At 66.3% G+C, this 13,634-nt stretch overlaps 1 protein-coding gene across 7 annotated transcripts in view; it reads right to left on the bottom strand.

Moving 5' to 3' along the window:
* Positions 1-13,634, bottom strand: part of PLEKHG3 (pleckstrin homology and RhoGEF domain containing G3) — a 43,639-nt gene that overhangs the window by 9,858 nt on the left and 20,147 nt on the right. For 6 of the 7 annotated variants that reach the window (XM_065591275.1, XM_065591276.1, XM_065591271.1 and 3 more), the window contains 11 exons: positions 12,922-13,286; positions 12,183-12,283; positions 10,602-10,671; positions 9,441-9,487; positions 8,699-8,849; positions 7,988-8,119; positions 7,400-7,582; positions 6,739-6,831; positions 6,204-6,290; positions 5,089-5,122; positions 3,416-3,520 (listed from right to left, as the gene is read on the bottom strand). In XM_065591275.1, coding sequence (XP_065447347.1) covers positions 3,416-3,520; positions 5,089-5,122; positions 6,204-6,290; positions 6,739-6,831; positions 7,400-7,582; positions 7,988-8,119; positions 8,699-8,849; positions 9,441-9,487; positions 10,602-10,671; positions 12,183-12,283; positions 12,922-13,239 — 1,321 coding nt within the window. In that variant the 5' untranslated portion in view covers positions 13,240-13,286. Of the gene's footprint in view, positions 1-3,415; positions 3,521-5,088; positions 5,123-6,203; positions 6,291-6,738; positions 6,832-7,399; positions 7,583-7,987; positions 8,120-8,698; positions 8,866-9,440; positions 9,488-10,601; positions 10,672-12,182; positions 12,284-12,921; positions 13,287-13,634 lie in introns of those variants that run through there. The other variant, XM_065591277.1, reaches the window with a different exon arrangement.

Below are 13,634 nucleotides of genomic sequence, written 5' to 3'. Positions count from 1 at the left end.
TGTGCTGCATGATTGACTAGGTGGGGGAAAGGTTGTTTACTCTTTGCAGAGATCCAGATGTGACTGACACCTGGCTGTCTGGGCCTGGGGGCCATGCCACGGAGAGTCCCAGAAACAGTTGTCCGGATTTTGGCACCTAGCGACCATGGAAGGTCCCCCTGTGCAGGAAGCCAGCCAGGTGTGACGAGCTGGAAAACAAAGGGCTGGGGGGAGGGCCAGGTACAGTCACCCCTCCACCCTCCAGAGCCTGGGAACAGGCCGCTGTGACACTGCACCCCATATTCTTCACAACGATATTATTATGTGAAGATGTGATGTGTCACATCATGTGATGATGACAATCACCATATATTCTATGGAAGATAAGTCATGTGAGGTGTCATTGGAAAGGTTAGGATTTGCTGAATATGATTATCCTATTCGTATGCATGTATCATTTTGGAATCTGAAGTTAGGAATAGTGACTATGTATCCATATTTCAAATGTGGTTACAACTGGGGAACGCCCACTAGACAAAGATACTTTCATTCTGAAAAGCTGGGTGGGGAAGGGCCATTAGGGAAAACAATCGGGCTTAGGAGAAGCTTATCTCCCACCTGGGCGCCTTCCTGAGGATGCTACAGACAGCCTCCGAGTTACGGCTACAGAGACGCTATAGGGACATGTGACCAGGTCACCTGGTGCTGGATTCCATCTTGGGAGATCAGTATTTTTCCACTGACTGGAGTGGGAACCAAGCTTTGAAACAAAGGGTTCCCGCCCTATGCAAAAGCTATTTAAGGCAGAGGAGTGACATCATCATGGTTCTTCACTGACTCCCCACCCAAGAGGGGTCCTGGGAACACCTGAGGAACAAAGACTGAACTGGGGGAAGTGCTGGACCCAGGCTAAAGGGGTTTTTATCCTGGATATGAAAGATCTGGGGATTCCAAGCTATAAGCAAATGCAGCTTGTCCCTTAAGAATCTGCAGCCTGTTTGTAGCATCTCTTAAGGTGAGGATCTGCTATTCAGATCCAATCTCTTTAGTCTATTAAGCTTAGTTGGGTGTTTTGTTTATATGCTGGGTAATCTGCTTTGAGCCACTTGCTATCACTTAGAATCATTTCAAATCTCTCTTTTGTAGTTAATAAACTTGTTTCTGCTTTGTCTAAAACCAGTGTGTGGGAGTCAGACCTCGGGGCAGAAAGCTGTCGTATATTCTTCTCCACACTGAGGGAGGGGGAGAATTTCACGAGCTTACGCTGTACAGTTCCCCGTGCAGCACACGACGGTATAACTTTGGGTTTACACTCCAGAGGGGGTGAGTGCCTGAGTCGCTGAGAAGTTCTCGAGCTGGAGCCTCTCCATGCAGAGCTGATCAGAGCGTCTGCATGTCACTGCAGCTGGGCGCGTCCCTACCTGTGTGAATGCTGGTGAAAGTGCAGGCTGGAGGGCTCTGTAGCTTGTCACAGCAGCATAGTGAGAGAGGGAGCCCAGGCTGGTGGGTCAGGCAGGCTCAGTGGTACCCCAGTTCCAGGTGGCACCCCGGGAGAACCCGTCACACCTGCTGCCGGGCAGGGGCCCCCTAAGAGAAAGGTCCAGGCGATCCCAGCGCAATGGGTGTGAATCCCAGAGCAGCACAGATGGTGGGGGGGGCAGACGCTTTGCTGGGGGGGGGTTCACAGCTATGGGCTGACAGCCATGGAACGCTGGGGCTCAGGACTCCTGGGTTCCATTCAAGCCAGCCAATGGCGGTAGAGGGGACAGCTACTCTCTGATGCAGGGACAAACACCCCTGGCTGGAGGCAGGTGGGGAAAGGCGACCCTGGTCCCTGCGGCTCAGCCAGGGGCCTGACAGACACACACCCCTATCGCCCTGAACATGGGCTCACAGGACAGGTGGGAAAGAGAGCGTACCTGGGGGTTGCTTCCCCTCCCCCAGCATCACCTCTGTCTGGCCTGAGCTAGCCAGCCATGCCCGCGCCTCCACCACACGCGAGGAAGAGGAGGAGATCTAGGCATAGGCACAGTAGTGCTCGCAGCCCAGAGCTCTCCTGCCTTGCTAGAAGGCCAGAGTCCCCAGGAGAGCAGCAAGCGCCCAGGGCCGAGCTGCAAGCCCCTCCGAGACACGGGGAGCTGCCGAAGGGCAGCCCGGCCTGTTCACCCAGCCTAGCAGAGGAGGCCGGGCTGCCCTGGGCCCGACAGCAGCCAAGGTGGCCGGGGGTCCAGCCGCACCGTCAGGGACAACTGATCAATCTAAGCGCATCTCCCGACCGGCCACGCAGCCTCTGTGCTAGGAGGATGCTGAGGACAGAGCGGGACAGTCACCTCCGTGGTCTGACCCGGAGAAGGACGGGTGGGTATAGGGCAGATCCTGGACGGATACCAGGGCTGGATCCTCAGGGGCCAGCTACCGCCAGGCAAGGCCATGCAACAGCCCCCATCACAGCCAGCGCTGACAGCTCGCCCGACAGCGACCCCAGGGGGAAGGACGGGCAGGGGCCAGCTGCAGGCTGGGACACAAAGACCCCCACATCTCCAGTGCCCCCACGGGCGCTGGCCTAAGCCAGCTGGACGGGACTCAACCCCAAACTCTCCAGCGCTTGCCCTGCACCCGGACGATCCAGTCCCGCCCTCACCCCCGCAGAGCAGCAGGGAGCGAGTCAGCCACCTGCCCACTCTCTGTGCGGGCACAGCCCAGCCGTACACCCCCCTCAGACAGCCCGGCTTCCGGGCCATCACTCCAGCCAGTGCCAGGGGGACCACGCCGATCCGGTGCCCCTTCACCGTCGCTGCCTACAGGTTTTCACATCGGCGAGATTCACGGATCGGGGAGCAGAGGGGGCTGGTTCCCGGCAGGGGAGGAAGGAAACTGGCAGCGGCTTGAGCTTCCTGTGTAAGTAGCATCTTGGGGTTTGTGCCAGGCACTGCGCTCCCCTTTGGGCCTGGCAGGGAGGGTGGCACGTGCACTCACCGGCCAGGCCGACCTAGGAGGGTGGATCTAATCACTTACACGGCTGCTTCCCCAGTGGCGGAGGACAGGTGCTTGTGACAGCGTCCCTCCGAGCCATCAACGCGCCCTGCTCCTCCGCCAGGCCCCGCTAGCTCAGGGCCTGCCAGGGACCTCTGCTTCCATCAGCCTCCAGAGGCAGACCACTGAACGGGCCCCTCCCTGCCCTGCCAACTGCCCCATGCAGGAGGCAGCGACTGGCTCAGGTGGTGGGCGGCCATCCTGTCCGATGCTCCCAATCCCCAGGGCGACCAGCCGTTGGGTAGCGCCAGCAGCCGCCCGCAGTGGTGCCATGCACGCCCTGGGAAACCTGGGCTGTGTCGGCAGAGACAGCCACATGGGCGTTAGTCACCGAGCTCTCTAAGCCGGGCATGTCAAGGCCCCGTCTGGCTGCACCCTCCCTCGGCACACCCTCCCTTCTTACCCGATTGCCGGCGCCCCTGCCGTGCCTGCGGGGGCACCTCGTCCATGGGCTGGCACGACTTCGCTTTCTTCAGCCGCTCCGGGCTGTATCTGTAGCAAGCGGGGTCTGAAAGGGGCAGAGGAGTGCGGGTGAGTGCTTCTGCAGCACACCAGAGTGAGCAGGGGGGTAGGCGGCACGAGTCCTGCCCCTCTGCAGCGCGCCAGAGCGAGCGGGGTGGGGAAAGGGGGACGTGCCCCGCCCCTCTGCAGCGCGCCAGAGCGAGCGGGGTGGGGAAAGGGGGACGTGTCCCGCCCCTCTGCAGCGCGCCAGAGCGAGCGGGGTGGGGACCGGGGGACGTGCCCCGCCCCTCTGCAGCGCGCCAGAGCGAGCGGGGTGGGGAAAGGGGGACGTGTCCCGCCCCTCTGCAGCGCGCCAGAGCGAGCGGGGTGGGGACCGGGGGACGTGCCCCGCCCCTCTGCAGCGCGCCAGAGCGAGCGGGGTGGGGACCGGGGGACGTGCCCCGCCCCTCTGCAGCGCGCCAGAGCGAGCGGGGTGGGGACCGGGGGACGTGCCCCGCCCCTCTGCAGCGCGCCAGAGCGAGCGGGGTGGGGACCGGGGGACGTGCCCCGCCCCTCTGCAGCGCGCCAGAGCGAGCGGGGTGGGGACCGGGGGACGTGCCCCGCCCCTCTGCAGCGCGCCAGAGCGAGCGGGGTGGGGACCGGGGGACGTGCCCCGCCCCTCTGCAGCGCGCCAGAGCGAGCGGGGTGGGGACCGGGGGACGTGCCCCGCCCCTCTGCAGCGCGCCAGAGCGAGCGGGGTGGGGACCGGGGGACGTGCCCCGCCCCTCTGCAGCGCGCCAGAGCGAGCGGGGTGGGGACCGGGGGACGTGCCCCGCCCCTCTGCAGCGCGCCAGAGCGAGCGGGGTGGGGACCGGGGGACGTGCCCCGCCCCTCTGCAGCGCGCCAGAGCGAGCGGGGTGGGGACAGGGGGACGTGCCCCGCCCCTCTGCAGCGCGCCAGAGCGAGCGGGGTGGGGACAGGGGGACGTGCCCCGCCCCTCTGCAGCGCGCCAGAGCGAGCGGGGTGGGGACCGGGGGACGTGCCCCGCCCCTCTGCAGCACGCCAGAGCGAGCGGGGTGGGGACCGGGGGACGTGCCCCGCCCCTCTGCAGCGCGCCAGAGCGAGCGGGGTGGGGACAGGGGGACGTGCCCCGCCCCTCTGCAGCGCGCCAGAGCGAGCGGGGTGGGGACAGGGGGACGTGTCCCGCCCCTCTGCAGCGCGCCAGAGTGAGTGGGGGGGATAGGGGGATGTGTCCTGCCCCTCTGCAACGCACCAGAGCGAGCGCAGGGCGAGATGGGCCCCACGAGCCTAGCCCGGGCCTGGCATGCGGCCCCCAGGCCGACGCAGCCCTACCCCGGTGGCTGCCCCACAAACAGGCTTACGAGCCTGCCGCAGCTTGTGTGCTCACAGAGCCAGGTCCCACGGCTCAGGCACTAGGGACTGCCGTTAGACCCAAAAGCCCCCAGTTCGATCCCTGCAGCGCCCCTGCCAGGGTCATCGTTCTGCACTGCTGGGCCAGCCCAGTGCCCCATAGGAGAGACGTGCACAGTCACGGGACCCGCCCCAGACAGAGGACCAGAGACCGACACCCCACCTTCCGCCCCGCAGACAGACCGAGCTGGAGGGAGCACTTACGGGAGGAGTCCATTTCCAGGATCGCTTCTTTAGCCTAGGGGTGCAGAGATCAGTCGGTTAGCGAACAGGGAGGGCAGCGCAGTGGTGCCACGGGGGCAACAAAGTCGGAATTTTTCATAATGGTTTGTATGAGTACTGGATGTACCTCAGTTTCCCCTATGTGCTGCATGGTTAATTAGGTGGGGGTGGGGAGGTTGTTCGCTCTTTGCAGAGCTCCAGTGCAGACTGACACCTGGCTGTCCGGGGCCTGGGACCCCATGCCCATGGAGAGTCCCAGAAGACAATGGCCACTCCAATTGCCCGGACATTTAGCACCTACCATGACCATGGAGGGCCCAGCCTCCGCAGGAAGCCAGCCGGGTGTGAGCAGCTGGGGAACCCAGGGCTAGGGAGGAGGGCCAGGGGACAATGTTTGCCCAGGAAGACGGACGAAGGACTGAGGGATGTTAAGTGTGGGCTGCTGGAAGGAGAAGCTGGGGTGCTAGGACTGAGGAGGGGTCAGAGGGCTCTGCGCTGACCCAGATGGACTCGGCTGGAACTTTCCGTTCGCTGTGTTAACCGAGGACTTTCTAGGCTGTGTTCCAGACATCTCAGAAACCCTCCTGCTGTTACAGCGCTGGCTGAGAGTCCCTCCTGATTCAGTTGGGGGCGCATTGCTCCCTTGGGGGGTACGAGTCTTCCCCAAGCGTCCAATCCAGGTGGACTCGCTGCAGGGAGCTCACGGTGTGAAGCAGGGTGCTGAAGGCTCAGAGGTTCGGCCCCAGGAGGCGGTGAAGCCAGGGGCTCACCCCAGCGCGCGAGTGTGACCCTACGGGGGCGGACACACTGGGACCGTTCCAGACCTGGACGAGAACACCGAACCTGTGACACACGGCCGCCAGCGTGCCGGGGGGCTGCGTTCCCCATCCCTCTGCCCCACACGGGGTAGCTGCTGTTCCCTGCGCTCTGGCACAGCCGGGCTGACCCCAAGCCCAGACCACACGCCCTCAGAAGCCAACCGCTGGGGCTCGGCTTCGGGCCCTGTCTGCGTGGGCCCCAGGTGCGAGCGCTCGACTCCGCGGGGGGATGGGGGCTCTGACCGGGGGCAGCAGGCGGGTGGCACTGGGGCGCTTCACCTTCTGGGGGATGATGGCGTGGTGGTTCTCCAGGATGAGCCTCTTGATGTGGTGGGTCCAGACCCGCTTCTCCTCCACGCTCTTGGCCTGGGGCAAAGGAGACATGATGACACGGGGCCGGGCACCGCACGTCACCCCTGAGAACCCAGCCCCCGCACCCGCACCACTGGCTGGTCCCGTGCCCAGCCCTCCTCCCCCCGTCCCTGCCCCGCCTGGTGCCCAGCCCTCCTCCCCCAGTCCCTGCCCCGCCTGGTGCCCAGCCCTCCACCCCCAGTCCCTGCCCCGCCTGGTGCCCAGCCCTCCTCCCCCAGTTCCCTGCCCCGCATGGTGCCCAGCCCTCCTCCCCCAGTTCCCTGCCCCGCATGGTGCCCAGCCCTCCTCCCCCAGTTCCCTGCCCCGCATGGTGCCCAGCCCTCCTCCCCCAGTTCCCTGCCCCGCATGGTGCCCAGCCCTCCTCCCCCAGTTCCCTGCCCCGCATGGTGCCCAGCCCTCCTCCCCCAGTCCCTGCCCCGCCTGGTGCCCAGCCTGCCCTCACCTGGATGCTGTACTGCTGCTTGCTGTGCTTGTAGTGGGTGACGCTGAAGCACAGCGAGTCCCTGGTGCTCTCGATCAGCATCAAGGAGGAGCACTGGGGGGAGAGTGGCATCAGCAACCCAGGTATGACTCCGCTCCCAGGGGCCACGCCAACCCCTCCGGGGCTCCCCCCCACCGCGCAAGCACTGCTGCAGCCAATCCCTCTGGGGCTCCCCCCCCTGCCAGCACCACTGCCCCCCCCAGCGCCCCCCCTTCCCAGCACCACTGCGGCCAGCCCCCCGGTGCTCCCCCGCCTGGCCCCAGCACCGCTGTGGCCAGCCCCCACCCCCAGCACCACTGCCGCCAGCCCCCCTGGGGCTCCCCCTCCCCGCGCTGCCAGCAGCCCCCCTCCCCCCTAGGGGCTCTCCTCCCCAGGCTGCCGCTGCCCACCCCTCAGGGCTCCCCACCCCATGCTGCCAGCACCACTAGCCCCCGCAGGGGCTCCCCTCCCCGCACCAGCAGCCCCCTGAGGCTCCCAGCCCAAGGACAGTGGGGTGGGAACAGGGAACAGGCAGGAGGCCATGCCACCCAACTAGCTTGACCGGCTGCCGACAGTGTAGGGCACCACGGAGCTACGGGGGGTGGGGGGAACCACAGAGCCATGGGGGGGGGAGGGAGTTTACCGGGATGTCGTTCTTGCAGACGAAGTGGTCGCCCCGTCTCTTGGTGATGAGCAGGGTGCGGTCGAAGAGGAAGAAGGTGCGCTCGTTGCGCACGCGGTGCACCCGGAAGGTGCCCTCCAGCACCAGCTCCCCGAAGGTCGTCAGATCCGGCCCCTTCCAGTGCAGCAGCAGGGACTGGATCTCCTGGGGGGATTGGGGGGAGGCGGCCTCAGGTGGTGCTTTTCTCAAACCAGCCACACGCACCCACAGATCCACGAGGGGGTCTCAGCCCTGCTGCCCCCCCCGTCCTGGCACCACCGCTGGCCTTGGGCCCCTGCCAGCACCCAGCGGGCCGCATCCCAGCTCCAGGGCACCGGGAGGCCATTTCTCTGAGCACAGGAACATGGGGCCAGGAGCAAAGGGTCCCCAGATGTGGCCGGGCCAGAGGCAGCGGCCGGGAGGGGCTCCTTTCCACCTCCCACGGGGACCTTCGGGAAGCGCATGAGGCTCTCAGCTCCCAGCCGGTCCCATGGAGCCACTCCCCAGATCGCGGTGCCGGGGGCTGCATTCACACGGCCGGGGGCGGGACACACCCACACCAGCGCTCACCTGCAGCCGCACAGCGTGCTCGTGTCTGCGCTTCATGTCGTTGATGTACCAGGCCACGCAGGTCATGGTGTCGATGGCCTCCTCCACCACCTCGTAGCCGGCCTCCTCCAGGTCAAAGTGCTTCGCGATCTCCTGGGGACACCACCCGGCGTGAGGGCTCGCTGCCCTGCTCCCACCACAGGCCCCACTCCCTTCGCCCTCCCCAGGGGCGGGGCGCCCAGGGCATGGGCAGGGCTGAGGGACACAGCCGTGGGGCTGCTCACCGGGCACCTTTAGGGTTCAGAGCATGGCACTGCGGCTGGAGGGGATGCAGCGCGGGGCGGAAGGAAGGAAGGGGATTGCAGTGCCACTGGAGAGGGGGCGGGCCTGTGACGCTGCAGCGGTGGGGATGGGGGGGCAGGGGACACCCTGCGGCGGGTGAGGGAGGAGGTGCCAAGGCAGTGATCGTGATGCGCACAGTAGAACAGGGGTACCGCATGGAAGGTGGGGTGCCATGCCACAATGCCCGTGCAGTGGGGGGGGGGAGAAGAGGCGGGAGGCACCACAATGCCCGGGCTGCAGGGGGAGGAAGGCACCACAATGCCCGTGCAGTGGGGGGGGGGGGGGAAGAGGCAGGAGGCACCACAATGCCCAGGCTGCGGGGGGAGGAAGGGGGGAGGGAGGCACCACAATGCCCGTGCAGTGGGGGGTGGCACGCACCCCCTCGTTTACCTGGAGCAGCAGGTGGTACTTGAGTATCCTCTGGACCGGCTTGAGCAGGTAGGAGCCCAGGGGCAGCACGTGGCCAATCTGCTCCTGGCGCTCGCGGAAGAACTTAGCCTGGTGCTTGTTTCTCATGCACTCGGTCAGAGCCGCCACCGAGCTGCAGGGACCAGACACTGCGGTGAGGGGAGACGCACGTGGGAGAGGGGCCTGGCACAGCGCCCAGACACCACTGTGATGGGAGATGCCCCATCCACACGGGGCGGGGGCCTGGCACGGAGCCCAGACACCACGGTGATGGGAGATGCCCCCCACATGGGGCAGGGGCCTGGCACGGCACCCAGACACAACGGTGATGGGAGATGCCCCCCACACGGGGCAGGTGCCGGGCACAGCACCTGTACATCACAGTGAGGGATGAATGGCACATATAGTCCCAGGGGCAGAAACCAGCCCCACCCGCTCCTGTGCGCAGCTTGTGTGGTGGGGCTGGGGGGCTGGCACACGGCCCCTTCTCCTCCCAGGCCATGGACTGAGGCACCTGCGATTGGGATGCTGGGAGAGGCTGCTGCACGAGGGGACACTGGCCCCTCCCAGCTCTGGCAGTGCCCCCATCTCAACCCCCCTTCCCCCTCAAATCTGGCAAGATCCCATCATCTGCTGCCAGACCCAGGCCACCCCAGCATGGGGTGCAACCTCCCCACAGGCAGGGGTCCCCGCTCTAAGGATCCCCCACCCTGTGCTCACTCACTTGGGGTAGTTGTTGCAGTACTGGGTGTAGATATCAAAATCCTGGCTCTGCAGGGGGGGGGAAGAGAGAGAGACCGTGAGTGAGGTCTACAGGGGGAGCCCCCCCCACAGCGCTCTGCCCACACGCTAGCCCCAGGAGCTGCACCTAGGGTTGCCAACCCTCCCGGATTGGCCGGGAGTCTCCCAGAATCGATCTCCCGGTGGCGTCTGAAACCAATCCGGGAGATTTTAATAGGCCAAAATCCGGTCAGCGATGCAGCGGGGCTAAGGCAGGCTCCCTTCCTGTCCTGGATCCACGCGGCTCCTGGAAGCCCCTAGGCACAGCGGGGGGGTCTCCACGCGCTGCCCCGTCCCAAACATTGACTCCGCAGCTCCCATTGGCCGGGAACTGTGGCCAATGGGAACTGCCGGGGTGGTGCCTGCAGGCAGGGGCAGCGCACAGAGCCGCCTGGCTGCCCCTGAGCCTAGGAACCGGAGGGACGTGCCGGACACTTCCCGGAAGCTTCCCGAGGTAAGCGCCAGCCGGAGCCTGCCCCCACTCCCTAAGCCCCTGCCACAACCCTGAGCCTCCTCCTGCACCCAAACTCCCTCCCAGAGCCTGCACCCCTCATCCCACCCCCAACCTCCTGCCCCAGCCCAGTGAAAGTGAGCGAGGGTAGGGGACGAGTGATGGAGGGGGTGGGGGTAGGGCCGCGGAGAAGGGGCGGGGCAGGGGGCGGGGCAGGGGGCGGGGCAGGGGTGTTTGGGTTTGTGCGATTAGACAGTTTGCAACCCTAGCTGCACCCCTCCCTGTGCCCAGCCGCAGCTGCCAGCGAGTGCTTACACTGGGCACTGCCCTCCCAGTATCCCACCTGCCTGGGCATCAGCGTCCCGCAAAAGTGCCTCAGTGCTGCAAGCGTCCCCAAAGCGCCCCAGCCAGTCCCCCAGCTCGGTTGGCACCGCCAGCTCCCCCACCCCCACCCTTGCCAAGCTAGGGCCGTCCCATGAAATCCATCAGGGCCATGTGCTGTGCCAGGCGTGGGAGCTGGGAGACGCTCACCTGCCAGGATGACAGGCGCTAGCACTAAGCCCTGAGTACACCAGTTCGCCTGGCGCAGGACGATGCCATGGGCCGTCTCGCCAGCCGCTCACCACTGCGTGCCACCTCCAGAGCCCCCCTTACCCTGTCCACGAAGCATCTGGCCACGGCCACGGGGTTGCTGTCACAGCTGTCCAGGTCCTGCAGCAGCTCGCTGGGCAGAAAGAGACACGGTCAGTCATGCAGGGCCTGCCAAGAGCACGCATGCTCCGGGCGACCCACAGGCCAGGCCTGCCAAGCACGTGTGTTCTCCGGGGGACACACGGGCCGGGCATGTGCCACATGCATGTAAGGCATGCGCCCCGCCACTCCCAGCACACAACCCCCCAAGCAGAGGGCAGGCCGCAGAGCATGCAGTGCGCCCGGCGTGGTACCCACCTGCAGGGCAGGGCCCCTTCCAGTGCCGGCAGGGTTTGAAAACAAAGCAAGTGTTACGAGAGGAGGCCCTGGCCCGGCCGGCTCTCAGTCGCTCCACGTGGGCCCCAACCAGAGACCGCAAAGAGCTCAATGGACAGGCACCCACCCCCACCCCGACTGCGTTCTGCCCAAGGACTCTCGGCTGAGACAGCCTCAGTGCCAAGCCATGGGGAGGGATACGGACGGGAGCCGCTCCTCCGCCCTCAGGCAGGCCAGGCCTGGGCCACCAGGGCGGCTCCCTCTGACACTGCTGTCCTAGGGCCGGGGAGCAGGTGGCAACAGCCTCTCCCCTCTGGAGACTGGCAACGAGATCCCCGGCTCACAAGTCAGAAATCTGTAGGTGGGGACTGAGGGAAACAGGCAGAGCTGGGGGGAGGGGGGGCGGAGGAAGAGCCCAGGGCTGGGATAACAGGGGCCGCGGGTTGGGATTGACGGGCACCGGCAGAGCTTGGGGGTGGGGGGGGGCCGGAGGAGGAAGCCCAGGAGGCTCCCTAGGTGCCACAATTCCTTTCTACTGAGCACTAACACCGACTTCTCCAATTCTAGGGGGAAGCCCGTCCTGGGGCATTTACTCCTCCGCCCCTTTGGAGAGTGGGGGGTGGAGGAGGTAGGGTGGGGCTGGAGGAGGTGGGGGCTGTTAATGGAGGGGGATCGGGGGACTAGGCTGGAGCAGGTTGGAGGTTACAGGGGGTCAGGCCAGAGTGGGTCAGGGACAGAGAGGGCAGAGGTTATGGGGGTCAGGGGCTGGGGGGGTCAGGCCGGAGTGGGCAGGGGCCGGATGGAGGGGGCTTAGGTTACAAGGGTTACGGGGGTCAGGCCAGAGCAGGTCGGGGCTGGAGGGGGTCAGGCCAGAGCAGGAATGAAGGGGGTCAGGCCGGAGCGGATGGGGGGCAGGGATAGAGGGGGCTGGAGTTACAGGGGTTGGGCAGGAGCAGGCGGGGGGCAGGGGTTACTGGGGTCAGGCCAGAGCAGGTCGGGGCTGGAGGGGATCAGGCCAGAGCAGGAATGAAGGGGGTCAGGCCGGAGCGGATGGGGGGCAGGGATAGAGGGGGCTGGGGTTACAGGGGTCGGGCCAGAGCAGGCAGGGGGCAGGGGTTACAGGGGTCAGGCCAGAGCAGGTCGGGGCTGGAGGGGGTTAGGCCAGAGCAGGAATGACGGGGGTCAGGCCGGAGTGGATGGGGGGCAGGGATACGGGGGGCTGGGGCTACAGGGGTCGGGCCGGAGCAGGCAGTTCTGGGCCCGGCTCACCTGTTGAGTTCGTAGATATCCTCGATGTTCCCAAAGAGCGCGCTGACCTGCTCCGGCCGCAGCAGCTCCTCCTCGGTGTCGATGATCTTCCCCAGGTAGTCCTGCCAGGCGCACACAGTGAGCCACGGCGCAGGCCAGCGAGCAGAGAGGTGCTGTCGTGCGGCCAAGAGCCCCCCCAGCTCTCCCCTCCCGTCAGAGCCATCAAGAGGAGCTTCCCCCAGGCCAAGTTGGCTCCATTCGGTGGTGGGAGCAGGGCTCAGGTCCCCCATCCCCATCCTGCTGCCACAAGCAGCACCATCCCCCACGCTAGCCCAGCCGCCCTGGAGCCTGGCAGGGCACAGCCAATGGGCCATGGTCCCTGCGGGCGGCTTTATCCCCACAGAGCCCATCGACCCTGCCAGCATCCCCCCCCCCCCATTTCCATCACCCCCGGTGCATGCTGGGAGCTCAGCCCACTAGCAGACCCCTCCCTGGAGAAGCCAGACCAGCAATATGGGGATGAAAGATTCCCCCTGATCTCCACCCCATGGGGCGTTTAGGGGCACGGACCCAGACAGCCTGGCACGGTGCCATGCCCCTCCCAGCTGCTGGTACCAGCAGGGCTGACAGCACAGAGGAGCCAGAGATCCCAGGCGCCCCAGCTCCAGGGACGATGGGGTCGGGGGAGCCACGTGGCACCACACAGGGGCAGCAGGGGGTGCTGTTGTGCAGCGAGGGGGCGTGGAGGGGGCCGGCTCACCTCCACAATGCTGCGCAGGTCCCGCACGTACGTGCGCTCCGACTCCACGAGCTCCAGCACGACGCGCTCCAGGTAGCTCAGCGTGTGGTTGGCGCCAGCAGGGGCCCGGGGGCCGAAGGGCGAGAGGGAGCGGGAGCCCTTGTGGCCCAGCCAGCCCCCCGGCGAGGCGTTGTTGTTGCTGTTGTGCAGCTGGTTGACCCGCAGGGCGTCCCCCTCCCAGGCCGGCGCATGGCCGGGAGCCTTGTCCAGCCCCTCCATGGGCATCCGGCTCACTGGGCGCTCCGGGAGGTGCGCGCCCGCCGCAGCGCAGACGGGCATTCTGTCATAGCTGCCGGGGCAGGGCAGTGCTGGCAGCCGGGGGGATTCTGGTGGGGGGAGAGGCAGCGTAGTTAGAGAGGGCAGGGCCCCACATGCCAGGCCCCTCAGCTCCCGACCCCATGCCATCGCCACAGCTGCAGACTCGGCCTGAGGAGTGGCTGGGGGGGGGAGCTTGGCCGGGGAGTGGCCGGACCCAGGTGGCCGGGGCAGGAGCAAACGCTTGGAGCTGTGCTTCGACCCTGTGCCCACCTGGTCCCAGCCCCCCATGGCCGGGCGGTGCCAGAGCAGCCCAGGGCCAGGTCACCTCAGGGCGCTGCTCGAGGCCCAGGAGCTGGTCTGACCAATGCTCCCCAGAGCTGGGCTGACAGACACAGCTGCCAGGCAGCCCAATACCG

The sequence above is a fragment of the Chrysemys picta genome, chromosome 4 (assembly GCF_011386835.1).
Source record: "Chrysemys picta bellii isolate R12L10 chromosome 4, ASM1138683v2, whole genome shotgun sequence".
NCBI lineage: Eukaryota > Metazoa > Chordata > Testudines > Emydidae > Chrysemys > Chrysemys picta.
This window is presented reverse-complemented; position numbering and strand designations above follow the sequence as displayed.